The sequence below is a fragment of the Notamacropus eugenii genome, chromosome 1 (assembly GCF_028372415.1).
Source record: "Notamacropus eugenii isolate mMacEug1 chromosome 1, mMacEug1.pri_v2, whole genome shotgun sequence".
Lineage (NCBI taxonomy): Eukaryota > Metazoa > Chordata > Mammalia > Diprotodontia > Macropodidae > Notamacropus > Notamacropus eugenii.
In genome coordinates this window covers 295,874,867-295,892,423 of record NC_092872.1, presented here as the reverse complement: position 1 = coordinate 295,892,423, position 17,557 = coordinate 295,874,867, and the positions used below count along the sequence as shown (strand labels likewise).

General features: G+C 35.5%; 1 protein-coding gene across 6 annotated transcripts in view; it reads left to right on the top strand.

The window, feature by feature from the left end:
- Nucleotides 1–17,557, top strand: part of PCNX1 (pecanex 1) — a 242,677-nt gene that overhangs the window by 137,030 nt on the left and 88,090 nt on the right. For all 6 annotated transcript variants that reach the window (XM_072629242.1, XM_072629241.1, XM_072629239.1 and 3 more), the window contains 4 exons: nt 6,263–6,353; nt 8,335–8,392; nt 9,973–10,190; nt 11,830–11,983. In XM_072629242.1, coding sequence (XP_072485343.1) covers nt 6,263–6,353; nt 8,335–8,392; nt 9,973–10,190; nt 11,830–11,983 — 521 coding nt within the window. The remainder of the gene's footprint in view (nt 1–6,262; nt 6,354–8,334; nt 8,393–9,972; nt 10,191–11,829; nt 11,984–17,557) is intronic.

Sequence of the window (17,557 nt, the reverse complement as noted above, 5' to 3'; positions counted from 1 at the left end):
CTGCCTGCAGTCCTGGCATACTTCTGCCTTCCTAAGCTGTGGGCTAGAAAAATGACTTTTGTGTACTTCGTTCTCGGTTTTCCCAGTTAGAATAGGTCTGTTGTGTTTTCTCAGTTGTTGTGGAAGACATGTACAGAATGAGCTAGTCAAAAATGTTTTCTTTTACTGCCATGTTGACTCTGCCTCTTCTAAGATGCTTTTCTCAGTCCTGTGCAGCGCATTTCTGAAGCCCAGACTCTGATTTGGCCCTATTTCCTTTTATATCTCCCAGTGTTCCACAACCTGTGCCTCCATTCCCTGTCTCAGTGGGCAGTGACCTGTGGGATGATTTTTATCTCCCACTTCCATTCTGACAGGCCAGGAGTGAGATCTAACTTCATTCTTGTTTGCCTGAGGTCATAGTGACTTGCCTAGTACTATTTCTAGTCATTTTGTAGGAGTTGTTCTCCTCTTCTCCTTAATGTTCATTCCTTTTCTTGATTGCCTCTGCTAGTTTTTCCTTGAATCCATAGTGTTCTCTTTTTTTGATCCTAAAAGTCTTTCCCTTTAAAGCTACTTTATGCTGCTAATGCTGCCCTTCTGGAGAGTGTATGTCTCCCGCCTACTAGATGAAGTGTCCACTTTTTGCAGTAGCTCCTCTGCATAATGCCATGGCTGACAAGGCCTGGAGGGAAAGGAAAAATCTCTCCCTTATTTAGTAGAGGTACAAGGGTCAAATGCCACAGAGTTACTTGCTACCTCAAAGGTCTAAACTCTCTATAGGGCTTGACAAGCTGTTTTTTAAAGGCCTCCAGGGATCTAGTCTGTCTTCCCCCCTTCAATTTCAGCCCTTTACCTTCTATGATTACATCACCTAGTTAGAGGAGGGCCATCCTCCTTTTATATTTAAATTTCTAAATTTTACTGCTCCTTTGATCAATTGATTAGTATTGGGACTTGAAGGATTAAAGTCTCACATATGAATAAAATAGTTCTGTATTGTTTTTTCCTGAGTGGAAATGCATATTTGATGTTTTATTTTAATATTTTAATGTGTATAACTCTTCTGATAGAATGTAAGCTCATGGAGGGTGGAGTTTGTTGTAGTTTTTTTTCTATCTGTCCAGCATGGGCTCAGTAGTACTTGTTTAATAAGTGCATGTTGATTGATTTATGATATTAAAAGCCAAGGTAGTATTTTGGATCCAGTGCTGGAGTTGAAGTCAGGAAGATTTAATTATCCTAATATCCTAATGCTTAGCTGGGTAAGTTACTGAATCACAGCTCCTTAACACTGATTGGTTCCTAGAGGGCTAAGGGAAAATAATGATTTAGTGGCAGAAGTAAATATATCTCTTTTTTTCTTAGGATTCTTTTATTGTGCTGTTTAAAAACTATTGAAGAATATTGGTCAGCCCAGTGGCTGCCCCACCAACATGTCCTGCCGTGTTGTGCTAATAAACTCCCTTTTTACTTTCTATTCCTGAGTTTTGCCTCCTTAAGCAGGGGAAAGGCCCAAACACAGAATTTTCCTTTTAGCAATCTGCCAAGTCAGTGAACTTTTTTGAGGACCCTTTGCCTGTGACTGTCAGTGAAAAGGAGCCTACTCTACCCCCCCACCCCCCAGCCCTTTCAGTCTGCATTTAGGCCTTTGCCTAATAGTTGGTCTGAGTAGAATCTCCAATTGATTAGTTAGTTAACCTTGAAGTGATTAGATGGTTTAACTCCACCAAGCTCAGGAAGGATAAGCAGAAATAAGCCCCAAACCTAAACAATTTTTCTCATTAACACACAAAGACTGAGCAGAAAAGTACAGGTCCAGCTGAGTACAGGTCCAGCATTAGGTTACCCAGGAATAGAAAGGAGAATGGGGTACAAGTACCAATATGGGATTGGTACATATGTTGACTCCCCATTAGGCAAACTGTTAAAAGCTTGGGAAAGGAAAAAGATTGTCAATTTGTAATGTCAGTGTGATACTCAGAGCAGCTACTATGAATATACATGCATATTTCCAGGATAAATTCACAAAATATAATAAACTCTCTTCCTCAAAGGCAAAACCAAAATGTTTATCATTAGACATCATTAGAATATCAGGAGGTAATAATTAGTAGGGTACTTGTCACTAATCCAGGGAGCACTGACATCTTAAACCTTGTTTCTGCCAGGCCTTCCCACAAGAACAAGTTTCCCTAGAGAATTTCCTCCCTCTGTTTCTGACTTTGAATCCACTGGTTATTTTCTCTTCTCTCTTGAGTAAATTTATCTTTACTTCATTCCCTTAAGTTACCTAACTGTGCAATCTTATCTAGCACCTGTGAAAGAGAGTGCTCCATTTCCCCAGTTAGTAGTCAGAATTATGTGTTTATAAGCAGGAGGAGCAGTCTTCACTATTATATTTCTATGAGAAACTGTTAAGAGAGTTCTGTGATATGCATCTGCATCTCCAATTATAATTGCAGTTTTTTATCACCTCTCCCTTTAATTTTCTCATACAGTCTGTAAGGAAATACTAGGGTGTTTACACTTGGCCACATAGAGTCAGTGGGATACTGTTTATTGCATCCCTTGGCAGCTAAAGCTAACAAATCAGTTCCATTGTTACTTCCTAGAATATGATAATCCCTGAAAGATTGTTGCGCAAAAGGATTCTAATACCTATAAATTTCAAACAATCTATGTTACCTACCCCATACTCCTCCAGTATCCTCATAACTAATTCTCACCATCCAAGACACTAGTGATTCTCCAATTCTTTGGGTGAGTCGACTTAAAATATCTGTGACCTCCTGCTGAGTAAAATCCTCAGTTTTTTAAACACTATGTGGCTTCTCTGCTTCTCCTACTTCCTTCTTAGTATTGGACAGAAGTCAGCATTCCTAGAAGCCTCCTCTTCTAACTTTGTTTCCTTTTCCTCCCATGCATCTTCCTCCCAGGTGTCGGGGTCCAAATCAGGCCCCACAAGTGCAAGGGTGCGTGTACTTTGCCCTTGTTAACTTTTTTCTTCTTTTTCTGAGCTAGACTCACAACTGTCTTTTCTGCTGCCATTTGATACTTTCTATCTTGCTCTTCTAAAGGAAAGTTCTGATGCTGTAGCATAGAAATCTATCTTCTCATGCAAATCAGCTAACTCCTTTTTCAACTGAACCTTTTCCTCCGGCAGTTTGTCTCTACTTTTACCTATAATATGATAACTTGTTAGTAACGCCCATCCTCTTCTACATATACCTGTCATTTCTTTCCCTGATTCTATTGATATTCCTTGAAAACATCTTTCTAAATTTCTGGATTTTCCCTTCTGTAGCCTCGATTCCCAGTTATCACAAAGTCCTATGCTTTTAGCCCATTCTCTCACCAGGGAGGAATAAGGTAAATCCTCCCATCTCAGGATAGCCATTTCTTTTCTTAAGGCTTTCCTGTCTCCAAGTAGAGGTTTTATATTTTGTGGTCCCATCCTCATCACCATTTGTAATGCCAGTGGGATACCCAGAGCAGCCACTATGAACATGCATGGATATTTCCAGGGCAAATTTGCAAAATATAATAAACTCTCTTCCTCAAAGGCAAAACCAAAATATTTACTTGGGACATCATTAGAATACCAATAGGTAAGATTTAAGAGAGTACTTAATAATTCAGGGAACACCAACATCTTAAACCTTTTTTTCTCTATTAGGTCTCCCCTCAAAAACAAGTTCCCCTATAGAAATTCTTCCCTCTGCCCACTGACAGTTTGCTTTTCTCTCTGTTCTTTGGTTCAGTTGCTTCCACTCACAGCTTGCTTCTCCTTCTCTGCTCTGCCTGCTCTCACTCTCTGTGCATGATTTCTCTCTCTCCCTCCTCCTTGGGCAAGCTTCATGTGACATAAGCTCCATGTGATCACAGGCTTTATTGTTAGGCCTAATAATAGGTGGGGAAGATCTTCTGTTAACATGACACAATTTGACAGGGAATGTCCACCATGGACAAGACTCAGTAACCACTGTTTAAAACTGTGGAAAACAAATTTGGCCAGATAAATGTGGGACTTTTCTCTATAAAAGAAATGGCCTGTCCAACTCTCTGTGACGCCATTTGGGTTTTACTTGGGAAAGATACTGGAGTGGTTTGCTATTTCTTCTCCAGCTCGTTTTACAGATAAGGAAACTGAGGCAAACAGGGTTAGGTGACTTACCCTATGTCCTTGATGCTAATCCCATTTTTTCATTGACTATAGGACCTAGTTGCCAGGCATGCTCACTCTGGCCTAAACTCATCTCTTCATTTGAGAGGTAGGCCAATCAAAATTACTTGGGGAGGAACTGAGATAGCACTAATCTCACCTCCTTATGATTTCGTGATCCAGTAAAAATACCTTTGCTCTCATGCAGAAGATGCTTTCTCCTCTCTGTAAAAATAGTGCTCATTTTCTATACTAGGTGGACCTAATCAGAGATTCACCAACTGATTCTACCCTTTTCTGTTAATAAGCTGTTTTTTAACTTTAAAAAATTATTAAAAAACTGTTGAGTATGGCTGAATGAGTTTTATCATATTATCCTAATATTCATATTGCCATAGAGTTCTTACATATTCAAATTATATTACATTGTACATAACATTAATTTCCAAAGTATAAAGCATTTACTATTTTATACATCTCAGTTTAGATGTTTTGTTTATCCTCTTTATATTCCAGTTACCAATTTAACATAGACTCATATGTTCTATTCATGTCAACCAGAAATTTTTATACATAGCAGACCATAAGAGAAGATTCAATATAAAACAATAAATTTCTATTTGAAGAAAACCTATATAATAGAAAATATAAATTTTGATCAATAATTTGGAAGATGAGAGCAAATTGGAAGATTAGCCAGCTCTTAATTATCTGATGCCAATGAGACAACAGATGTTCCATGGAATAGTAATAATTTATATGTGATCTCAAGTTCTTAAATGTTAGTAAAAATAAATTAATTGAATTTTGTTTTTCATTCTCCCACTGTCTAGTTGTTACAATCTTCTCCCTTCCCCAAATAAAACAAAATACCTTTACTAAAACTGTTGGGAAGTAGCCAGACTGACTTCTGTTTCAGTTTAGTTCTTCCGTTCAGTTTCTGGTAAAGTTGCCGAAATATATAATCAATCTCTGTCTGTCTATCTATCTATCTACCTATAGCATTTAAAACCAAAAGGCAGATGATCTGGATAATCCACAAAATAGATAATCATTCTTTCCCAAAATTTCAAAGAATACTTTTCTCTTAACCTAAGAGATCTATTATACAAGGAAATTCTATTATAAAGGATACCTTCAAACCTGGCCTGGGACTTGAAGCCCAAAGTAAAAGTGCTTTTAAAAAATGTTTCAAAATATGTATTTTTTTTTAAAAAGTCTCTTTAGTAATCTTGATTGTTGTTGTGTTCATCCTTCGTTTTTGAAGAGGACCATGACATCAGAGAAATGATGCCAGAAATTATTTAGAGCAGTGTTTTGGGTTTTGTTTTTGTTTTTTACTTAAATTTCCATGAGAACAAAATAATTTAATGTCCCACTGAGTTTATTGTAATTGGTTTTTGAGATGTAACCTACTTAGGACAGTTGTCATTTGAGAAATGTTTTCTTTCTGTGTGCATTTTGTGACAATTTTTGGGTTGGCCTATGTTCTGAATAGTTGCTGAATTTTCTTAAATTTCCTATCACATGACTTGTAACAGATTAGAAAATTTCTGCACTGTGAAGTAATTTTGATCTAGAACTAATGTTGATGTTAGCATAATTAATTGACTTTTTGATGAACTATTTCTTCTTACAAAAGTCTAAATTTGTAAGCATTGAAGTTAATTTGGAATTTTATTATTTCGTATTAAACTTAAAGCAGCCTTGATACATAATTGCCTCTTGGCATTGTTGGCAAGTTGGTTAGATCATCTGTAAAGAATATTAAATTCCTTTGATTCTATCTAGATTTGTTGTGCTCTTTGGCAGGTTGAAATTAGAGAAGTATATTTTAGAAAAAAATTGCAAAACTGACAAAGCATATTTACTTTGATTCCATTTTAATATGTTGAAGTTCTGACTTATACGATATTCATTTCCGTTTATACCGCGTTAAATTTTATATGCTGATGATTTAGGAAACAGATGACCTATCAAATTTTACATTGTATTTTGTTCATTATTTAACAGTTACATAAACTATAGAGCAAAAGGGGAAGTGGGAGCAGCACCTGTATTCTAATGGCCCTTTTTCTTCACCCTCTTTCTCCCCCCACCTTTTTATTTTTTTGGTAGGTAAGTTCTCTTCTACACTTTATGAGACTGGTGGCTGTGACATGTCACTTGTGAATTTTGAACCAGCAGCAAGAAGAGCATCCAATATCTGGTGTGTGCAAATTCAATTTCAAATTAATAACACTTGTTTTTTTCTTTTTTAACCAAATGCTTTGAAGTACAGTTTCTGAGCCTTGAATCATAAATATGGTTATAAAAGCCTTTATATTTGTGCAGATTTAGTTGATTTGTCAGCTCATTTTCTAGAGCTTTTTAGCTGGAAAAACTTCCCTTGGAAATTGGGAAGAAATATTTTAAAAATAATATCAAGATTCAAGTTTTCCTTTACATTCTTTTTTCTTATGGGGAAGAATTCTTTTGTGATATGGTTTCAGGACTTAACTACGTTTTCTGAGTTTATGCTGAACAATATATGGAAAAATTTACAATAAAATCCTTTAAATTTCATGTCATCAATCTTTATTATGCTTTTTCTTTTTAATATCACATTTCCTTCTGAGGGCTGTAAAGTGTGTTGTGTGTTTGTTCATTTTTTAATAAAAGAATTAGATCTTACATATCACTGGTTTTATGTAGACCATTTCTAAAAATGAGGATATTTTCAAATTTAACTTTTTTCTTAAGAAGAAAGTTACCAAAGTTACCAAAAAAGTTACCAAAAAAAAAAAAAAATGACAGAAATTGAGGGGGATGCAAATTCAGTTTCACTAACAAATTTATTAAGTATTTACTCTGTGGAAGCATTAGCTGCTACATGAAAAATATATACCATCCCTACCCTGAAGGAGTTTGTTATCTATTGTGACATATCTACAAATAAGTATACAGTGGATCATGTCCTGGGGCAAAAGAGAGATTAAGATAAATTAGATCCAGGATGGAGGGACCATTTTCTGCCGGAAAGATCAGAGGCTTCTTAGAGGAAATGGCAGCTGAGCTGAATTTTGAATAGGGATAAGGATTCCAGCAGTTGCTAATCTTAAAATCATTGCCAAGTTGTATATTTTTCTGCCTCCCCTCAATTATCCTTTCCCTAGTGAAGTGAAGCTGCCATTTAAATTATTTTGCTCATGTGTAAAATAAAGATGTTATTTTTAGATTGAAGTTCTAAGACTTTTTTCTTTTAAACTTCATTTTAATAATCAATTAACTTTCAAGTTCATTGAAGAGTGTTTGTATGTGTGTGTATATGTATTTAAAATAGCTTATTAGAAGGGTGTTAACTAGTATTAGGATAATTGAACTTTGGTATTTCTGTAGGACTCTAAGTGCTTTGCATACATTATCTCATTTGATCCTTAAAATAACCCTACAAAATAGGTTCCAGAAGTTTTATTACTATTTTACTGAGCAGAAATTGAGGCTTAGGAAGGTTAAGTCACTTGCTCATGGCGACATGTGAGAAGCCAGAAACAAACCCAGGTCCCTTCTGACTCTAAGTCCAAGCATTTATCTGTTAATACCATCCTTCTACTTTAAGGTCATGTGAGAGACATCTAAGTGTAGTAGGAAGAGCACTGGATTTCGAATTTGAGGACCTGGAGCTTCTGGTTTTGCTCTATATTAGCTCTCTCACCTTAGGAAGGCCACTTAACTTATCTGGGCCTCTGTTTCCTCAGTTGTAAAGTGAGCCCTATAATCCTAGTTTATCATGCCCGATAAGTACAATATATAAAAGCATTGTCATCTTCAAACTTTTTTTAAAAAGTCAAATTCAAAGTACGCTCTGCCAAAATGGGAAAAGCCATGTCCTGTAACTCAGTACCTTTTCTAGCTGGCCTAGTAATATATTATAATTAATAAAACTTTTGATTAAAGTGGTATTGTACATGGAAATTGTTATAACATGACTAAGGGAAAGAAAAAATTTATTCATAAAAGTTAAAATTAGCTTAGACAATTAAAATTTGAAAATAGTTACACAATGGAAATTTATTTTGAATTATGTATTTGTTTATGACATTACCATATTTTGGAACTTAGAAATGGCAAAATTACTATATAAGTACGTCTCATTTCTGGAGATTTGGTTAAAAAAACTATAATCTAAAATATTTCTCATTTTGTTTTAGTGACACGGACTCTCATGTATCCAGTTCTACCTCAGTTCGATTTTATCCCCATGATGTGGTAGGTTATATATATTTGTGTTTACAAGTTGATGCAACTTTGAGGTTTGGTGAAATACAAGTGAATTAAAGAAGACAGAATTGCTTATGTTTTCATCTCATTTGTTCTTATAGTATTAGTTTATAAAGTGAACTTGATAAGTTGTACTTATTTGTAGACCAATGAAATTTAAAGATTGATGTTGGGATTTGTAAATATATGCCTTCACTCTAAATTAAATTTCTGATGTATTAGCAAGTCCATAAATGGGTTTTTTGTATCATGATTTAGAAATAGTAGCGATTTATTGAATTATAGTTATCGTTATAGAGTTATAGAATTATTATGTTATTAAAATATATGTATTTTTATATAGAATTATAGTTAATATAATTTAAAAGACTTTCAATCAACAACATTAAAATAAAAAGCACTTCAGTATTTTTGCCAAGAAAATTCCATGGATGATATTGCCATGATGTTGCATGGGGTTACAAAGATTTGGACACAACTGAAAGCAACAAATTCAAGCTAATGTAGCACTAGCTACTACATAGATAGAATATAAGCCTTTTGAGGGACAGGAACAGCTGTTTGATTGTTTGATTTTTGTCTTTGTGTCCCTAGTGATCTGATAGAATGGGATAGGGTTGACTGGTGCTAATGGTGGAAGAGGTTAGTTATGAGCAAGATCTTAAAGGATCTTAAAAGATTAGCAGAAAGGAGAGGGAAGAGAATTTCAGTCAAAAGAGAACTTTGAATGCATAGAAGAATGTATCAGTTATAGAAAGAAAAATTATTTGACCAAATAAGAGATTCAGAGTTGATGTTGAGAAGAGCATAGAGTTTTAATTTTTTTCTTTCAACAAATTTCTAGAAACCAAGATGTGAGGCAAAAAGGTAAAAAAGGATTTTTTTAATCCTCCGTTTATTTATGTTATATATAAACTGCCCCCTTTTTGCCACAAGATGATAATTTTTTATTACTAAAGCAAAACCCTGAGTTTATAGATAGTCGAATAGATTGGTTATTTTCGAAGATGGGGGAGTCTGGGAAGCAAATGGTAAGCAAAAAATGAAATATAAGGGTGTGTGTATGTGTGTTATTTTAAGTAATATTTGATGAGTGGATAGCCTAAATGCAATATTGCAAATAAATGAGGTCAAAGCATCGAAATTTAGTCAAAAAGAATTGAGATTTGCTATGAATGCCACAGTTATATGCTAAAGTGACACCATAGCTTCATTACAAATGACTATTCGGTAGGGCAGAAGAATTTTTAGGATACTGGTGATTTTGTAGTGGTTTTGGTGAACAGAAGTTTAATAGAAATTCGCAAATGAACCAAAAGACTTATCATTTTTCAAACCCCTCCCTGTTAAATTTTTAAGCCTTTTCCTATAGAACCATTTGATGATAAAGATTTCATGTTTTCTTCTTTCTGGTTCTCACTTCTTTGAATTACTTAACAATAAGTGAAATACCCCTAAAGAGGGCAGGAAAAGAGGAGGAAAATAAGTGAAACTGGATAGTTAGCTCTTGAATCATGGGTTGGAAATATCATAACTAATATATCGTTTCCATGCTAACCTTCTTATAGCTCTCTCTTCCCCAGATTCGATTGAATAGACTGTTGACCATTGATCCAGATTTGTTGGAACAACAAGATATAGATTTAAGCCCTGATCTGCAGGAACATATGCAACCACAAGAAGAAGCTGTCCAAAAAGTAGAACACTACTATCGCTTTTGGATTCTGCCCCAACTTTGGATTGGCATTAACTTTGACAGACTTACTCTTTTAGCCCTGTTTGATAGGTGAGAATATATTATAATTTTTAAGTTAAGCTTAATTATTGTAATTAATTAATTGTAATTATAGCTATCTTTCCCCTTTGATTGTAATAAAAATATAAATCCCCTCTGGTTACAAATAAACTTTATTATAGAGAGTGAAAGCATTCCAATAAAATATAAGTTCCCTCAGGCAAAGACCTGTTTCATTTTTGTTTTTGTTTTTGTTTGCCCACATTTGGGGCATTTAATAAATTATTGGTAGTATAATGTTATATGCAGTAGATTTGGAGTCAGATCCTGGCTTTACCATTTAGTTACCTCGGTGGCCATGGGCAAAACATATAACTTCTCTGAACCTTAGGTTCTTATCTGTAAAATGAGAACTGAGCTAGATGTTGTTTAAAGTCTTTTCCATCTCTAAATATGCTTGGCCTATATAAAAGTATCAGTGGGAATGTTTTCATCATATTCAAATGATGTTCTTTGTGACTCCCCACTCCTTATTTTTCTATAGTTATTCTAAGTCCATTTAAAAATTACAAGGAGACAGGATCAGAAGGTATAAAACTGTCCATGAATCCATCAATTATTAGGTCCTTCACAAGTGATGGTTATACTTAACATGAAGTTGTACAGTTAAATACTTTTCTTTAACACCAAACTACACGAGTACTGCTTTACTAAATAGAATAGAGTGGACGGTATAGGGTGTCATATTCCACTCCTGCTGGCTGACATTGCACAAGATGCCCTCTTGAACATAAGTGGAATAATTAGGAGGCCTCACATCTGTTGTTTGTAGCCAAAGCAAAGTTTGTAAAGACTTTTATAAGTTAAAATGGAATGATCAAGGATTCAACAGTTTGAAGATATTTTTGAATCTTCTGTGAATGCCTTGTAACTGTTATATGAAAAATAACAATTATAATACCTTCAGTTTCTTTCTAAACCCATCGCATGACCTGGCCATCATCACTAATGTCTTCATTGTGTTTTATTATAATATCTTACCTTATTGTATTGTCTATCAGAATTATAATGAGAATTATTGTCAGTGTTCTATCAAATAATATTCTCAAAATTTCTATATATAATGTGATGAAACTAGGTTGTATTCTAAATTTAATCAGGACAAAAGAGAAAGCCTTAATTGGCATCTATAGCAAGGGTCAAGCTTCATTTTATGTAATGAGATTTGTAATATAGCGCTACATTCAGCCTTCTAATAAAATATATTTTAAAGCTTTAGATTTTTAGATCAATCTCTTTTGATAACTTTTTTAGTATTTTTAATCCTCTAAGCTGTCTTGGCATTTATTTTGATTAATAACACAGTGACATGCCATCTAAAACTATAGCATTTTAATAGAAGTGAATTAATTTCATTTGTTATAAAAATGTATGAACCCTGTGTTAAAAGATTAACATCTATATAGCATGTTCTGTTTAGATTAATGTAACATACACTTATTTTATTCTTACTAGTTTCTTCAAAAATGGAAGGTAACCCAGAATATGGCCAATTTATACAGAGCTCCAGAAAACTATCCCTAGCTAAATATTACCACTTTATATTAATTAGCTTCCCTTCCTTCTCCCTAACTTCTAGAACTTATAAATGTACTTTGTTCACTCAATTTAATGTTTTCTTTTTTTTCAGGAATCGTGAGATACTAGAAAATGTCTTGGCTGTCATCCTGGCTATTCTTGTTGCTTTTTTGGGATCTGTCCTCCTTATACAAGGCTTCTTCAGGGATATCTGGGTCTTCCAGTTCTGCCTGGTGATAGCCAGTTGTCAATACTCACTACTTAAGGTATCAAGTTTTTTGTAATGCTAGAGATAAGTAGAATAAGGATATACAAATATATTTATAAAACTGGATTCACAGTGAAATGCTAACTTTTGGATTTAGCCTACTTGAATATGAGAGTTGGATTGGGCAGTGGTGAGCAGGTGGGATTTGGAGGGATCAAAAACCTAAATACAAATGTCAGTATGTAACTGGTACTTCTTAAAATGCTGTTTTCTAGAAGCGCACAAAAAAAACACCAAGAATTTTTTTCATGTAAGTTAAAAGCAGCAATATGCGTATTTTATAATCCTAACAACTTTTTTTATTCTAAGTAATATCTCACATTCTCCATTTATATGTGCTTTGACCAGTTGGAGACCTGTTAGCTTAAGCTGATACCATGTATTTGTCTTGTTGAAGAAATGCTCAGTACCCTGCATTTTGGGCACAGAACTTCAAGAAACAAATTTATTAATTAAATTTTTTAAGGCATAGAATAGGTCAGAGATCTGTCTCGCCTTCACAAAGTTATCTGACCAAGCATTTTTCTAGTTAAGATGTATAGGGTTCAAAAACAAAGATTCCATCGTCAAGATGAAATATAGAAGTACAAATTTTAGAATAGTTTTGATTTGTCAAAGAAAACAATTTCCTATGTACCTCAGATTTGAATAAGTACAGTTAAAGTATGCTAAGCAGGTGAAACCAAGGATTATGTATAAAAACACTGAGAAAATAACTCCTTAATACTTTAAAAAGAGGGAATAGGAGGGAGGGGCGCTTCCACAGTTCTTAGTAGACACAGTAATTGCTGTAGTGCCACAAGTGCAACAAAGAAAATAGAAGCCCTACTCCTTGGCCGTGTACTAACCACCACCCCCCTGCCCACCCCCCTTTAAGAGCTAGCAGAGAGAAATGATCAATTCCACCCCCTCTGAAAGGTGGCACGCACCAATTTCATTAACCCTCAGTTGCATAAAGCAAAACATTCAGGGATTATGGTTTGAGGACATTACTAGAATGAAGCTACAGGAAACAGAGGTAGCAAAATACTTCTGAACTAATGACCTACTTTTCTATAAATTTTTAATAGCTAATGTGATAAGACACATAGAAGACCTTTAAAAATATTAGTCATTAACTGTGATAATTATATAACAGAGCACTACCCAGTGAGCCCGGTACTTAGGAGAATGCACAGAGTATTTCTAATACAATTTCCAAAGGTACTTTAAAGCACCTGAAGACGTTCTTTAGTAGCATCTACTCTGATAGCCATGTGATAAAGATCCATTTTTGACTGGACATGTAGCCAGAAGAGGCAGGTGAAAGGAAAGGTATCCAGAGGGCTCTTGATCAGCTTGTTTTTTTCTTGGTGTGACTTCTTTTTGCCTGGCAGCATTCAAGTGAGAAGAGAATTCTCTAAAGGGAGAGCACTTGGTCTCGCTATGTGAGATCAGCATGTGGCCTTAAATATAGGCCTCAGGTGTATTCCTCAGCATTTGTTCTTTTGTTTTAAGTAAGGTATATCGTAAACTCCTAAGATCATAGTGAGCCAGCTGAGCTGAGGTTCAGGAATGGAGTCCATGCTGGGTTTTTGTCCAAATGGGGCTTATGAGGAGGCTTGGATAGCTATCTCTGGAATCTTGCCCACCTTTCTCCAAGAGAGACTTTGATTCCTGATAGGAAAGGAGCAGGAAAAGGGGTCAAAAGGCATGCCATTCTGTTCTCCTCTGCGAAAAGGGTACTGGCTTGAATTAATATTTATCTACCCCCCTAAATATTGCTGGTCTAGTAAAAAGATTTTTAACTGCTTACCTGGTCATTATCTTGTAAGGAGAGTGAGTATACTCTAAGCTCATAACCACAGGCTTGGCTCCTTTCCACCAAATGCTAGTTGCATGAAAAAAATCATTAGAAAGAGTGAATGGTAAACCTATTTATCCAAGCAAATAGCACATAGAAATCAAATAAATTGTAATCTGTGGGCCTCTTGAGAACAGTCACTGTTTTGTGCCTTGTTTTATCTCTATACTGCTGAGTGCACTTGCCTGGAATATAGTAGACACTTAGTGTATGCAATTTGACTTGACTTGACTAGAAAGTAAGTGAATAAGTTCTTTAGATGGAAGAGATAGAACTTAGCTCAACCAAGAGAGACCCCAGTTTCATTCAAGGGGAAAATTCCCCAAAGTATCTAAGGAAACTAGCTGGAAATCAGAAACATGTTGAGCATCCATCTTCCCTTAAGTGTCTGCTACCACCAGAGTCTTGTCTCTGTCTCTCCCTTTTTCCTTAGCCAGGAGAGTGGATTGGGGCATGTCCTTTCTCCAGTTTGGCAAGCTGCCAGGCAGGAAAAAATCATACCAAGATAAGAAGTCTCTGACTGGTTAGTGCCTTTTAAATTTCTCCCATTTTCTAGCTACATAACCAGTTAAAAAGGCTCTTCTTCATCTTTTGACTATCAGACTAGAGCCAGGTAGAGAAAGTCTATGCCTGCCCTAACGTCCCAGTGAACATTGTGTCAGAGGTACACTTTATATTCTTTTATGTTCCTGTTACAGTTATTTAAAAAACTAATTCTTGTATTAGGTGCATGTAAAACTTCACAAAAGGCAGCTAAAGATAGTGAATTGGTCTCAGATGAAGGAACACTGAGGTTCCTATTACCTCTCTGATGCAAACTGGTTGTGTGATCCTGAGCAAAAACATTTAACCCTTCAGTGTGCTGAGCTATCTTTAAGACAGTACGTTGTTGAGAAGATGCAGATTTGCATTGCTAATGTTGTCTTCTTCTTTCAGTTACTAGTGCCAATGAAATCACAGTAACTATTTTTATTTGCTTGCATATGTCCTCTTTAGTTTTTTCATTTAAAATATCAAATATTTCTCAAATGAACAGGTTGCTTCATGCTGAACTAAGTTGGTGTTTTCAGAAAAAATAAAGTGATAAGAGTATACACATTGTCAGGTGCTATTTTTTCTTGATTCTTATTTGTGTGAAACTCTCCCTATTTTCTCCACTCTTTCCTCAAAGTGGGAGTGGGTGGCATATTAGAATCAGTATGCTTCAGATGGTTGAAGAGAAATCAAGAATACAGGTATTATTCTAATTGCCTAGGCCTCTTTCAGAGAGGCTGGACATAAATATCAAATTGGAAACTTGAAACTAAAGAATGTTTTTGTCCCATAACCGGTAATATCATTTCTCCTTTCCCTTTTCCTTACAATTACAAAAGGAAAGGCTGTATTTAGATATTCTCTTTTAGCAACAAGATGTTGCTAAGAAAAGGAACTAATATTAGACCTAGACTCCAATTAATTTTGGAATCTTGCTGTATATCCCTGAGAGTCTTTAGTAAAGAGTGAAGAAGATAGTGAAAATTTCAAATATTAATTAAGATTATCACTGTAGAAGGCCAGGATATAGGCATTTTTATAATTATCCCTTCTTCTCTTGGAGATTATAGAAGCTAGGGGAGAAGGAATTTTTTTCATTTGCATAACTTTTTGTGAGTGAGTCCCCTACTTAGTTTTACTAAAGTACTTTTGGCTCTTTTACTGTTATGTATGATGTCTACACTTGGATACCTTCAGATCATTCTAAATTCAACGTAGAGAAACTAGGTGGCAACATGGTGTAATGGATAAAAAGCTGGCATTGGAATTTGAAAGAACTAAGATCAAGGTCTTCCTGTGACCCACTCTAGCCATGTATTTGGGGTGGGGGAACAAATTACTTGACCAACCTATTGGTGCCCTGGGCCACTCTCCACGTTTCCACTTTGTATATTGGGGCAGTATACACATTGGGAATTATCCACACAGACAAAATCACAGGACCAAACCTGCCCCACATTGTCTCCCTTTTCCAGTTATCCAGCCTCCTCATTTGTCATTGACTTAAAATTCCACCATTTCCAATCTACTTTGGTTTATTCTCTGCCTTGTTCCAGTGGCAATAGTTTAATACATATCCTCTTCGTCCTTTTCTCTCTTTATTTTAAAAAGTAAGTTTCTTCTAGCCTTTACGTGGGTGCCATGGTATAGTGGAAAGAACACGTACTGTAGTTGGACTGTGAAGACTTAGGTTCAGATCCATTCTGTATTACCTTAGGCAAGTCACTTAATTTCTCTAAGCTTCAATCTCCTCATCTGTAAAATGATAATGTTAATACTTGTACTGCCTACATCACAAATTATTGTAAAAGATCACTTAATGAATGTTAGCCATTGTTATTATTATCATCCTTTTTTTGCCCTAATATTCACTGGCAGTTTTCTCACATAGATGATCCATGCCTTTTGCCTCCTTTTTCTCAATTCCATTTACTGCTTATTTAGCTTCATTCTGACTTTTTTATGAAGTTTTCATTTTTTATTTTTTGAAAGTTTAATTTACTTATTTATTTTTAGTATTTAACATTCATTTCCACAAGATTTTGAGTTCCAGATTTTCTCCCCATCTCTCCCCTCCTCCCACCCCAAGGCACCACACGTTCTGATTACCCCTTCCCCCAATCTGCCCTCCCTTCTATCACACCCTCCCTTCCCTCATCCCCATCTTTTCTCTTTTCTTGTAGGGCAAGATGGATTTCTATACTCCATTACCTGTATTTAAAACAATTCTCAACATTCATTCCTAAAACTTTGAGTTCCATCTTTTCTTCCTTCCTCCATCCTATCCCCACTGAGAAGGCAAGCAATTAATATAGGCCATACATGTGTAGTCATGCAAAAGACTTCCATAATAGTCATGCTGTGAAAGACTAACTATATTCCCCTCCATCCTATCCTGCCTCCCATTTATTCTGTTCTCTCTTTTGACTTTGCCCCTCCCCAAAAGTGTTTACTTCTAATTCCTCCCTCCTCCCATTTGCTCTCCCTTCTATCATCCCCACACACACCTCATTTATCCCCTTCTCCCTTATTTTCTTAGCAAACTGAGTGTGCATGTTATTCCCGCCTTGAGCCAAATGTGATGAGAGTAAGCTTCACTTTTCCCTCTCACCTCTCCTGCTTTTTCCCTCCATTGAAAAAGCTTTTTCTTGCCTCTTTTATGAGAGATAATTTGCCCCATTCCATTTTCCCCTTTCTCTTCCCAATATATTCCTCTCACCCCTTAATTTTATTTTTTAGATATCATTCCTTCCTATTCAACTCACTTTGTGCCCTCTGTCTGTATATATGTATATAATCCCTCCAAGTGCCCAAATCCTGAGAAGAGTTTCAAGAGTTACAAATATTATCTTTCCATGTAGGAATATAAACAGTTCAACTTTAGGAAGTCCCTTATGATTTCTCTTTCCTTCTTTTCATGCTGCTCTTGATTTTTGTGTTTGAAAGTCATATTTTCTGTTCAGCTCTGGTCTCTTCATCAAGAATGCTTGAAAGTCCTCTGTTTGATTGAATGACCATTTTTCCCCCTGAAGTATTATACTCAGTTTTGCTGGGTAGGTGATTCTTGGTTTTAATCCTAGTTCCTTTGACTTCTGGAATATCATATTCCAAGCCCTTCAGTCCTTTAATGTAGCAGCTGCTAGATCTTGTGTTATCCTGATTGTATTTCTGGCAGCTTGCAATATTTTCTCCTTG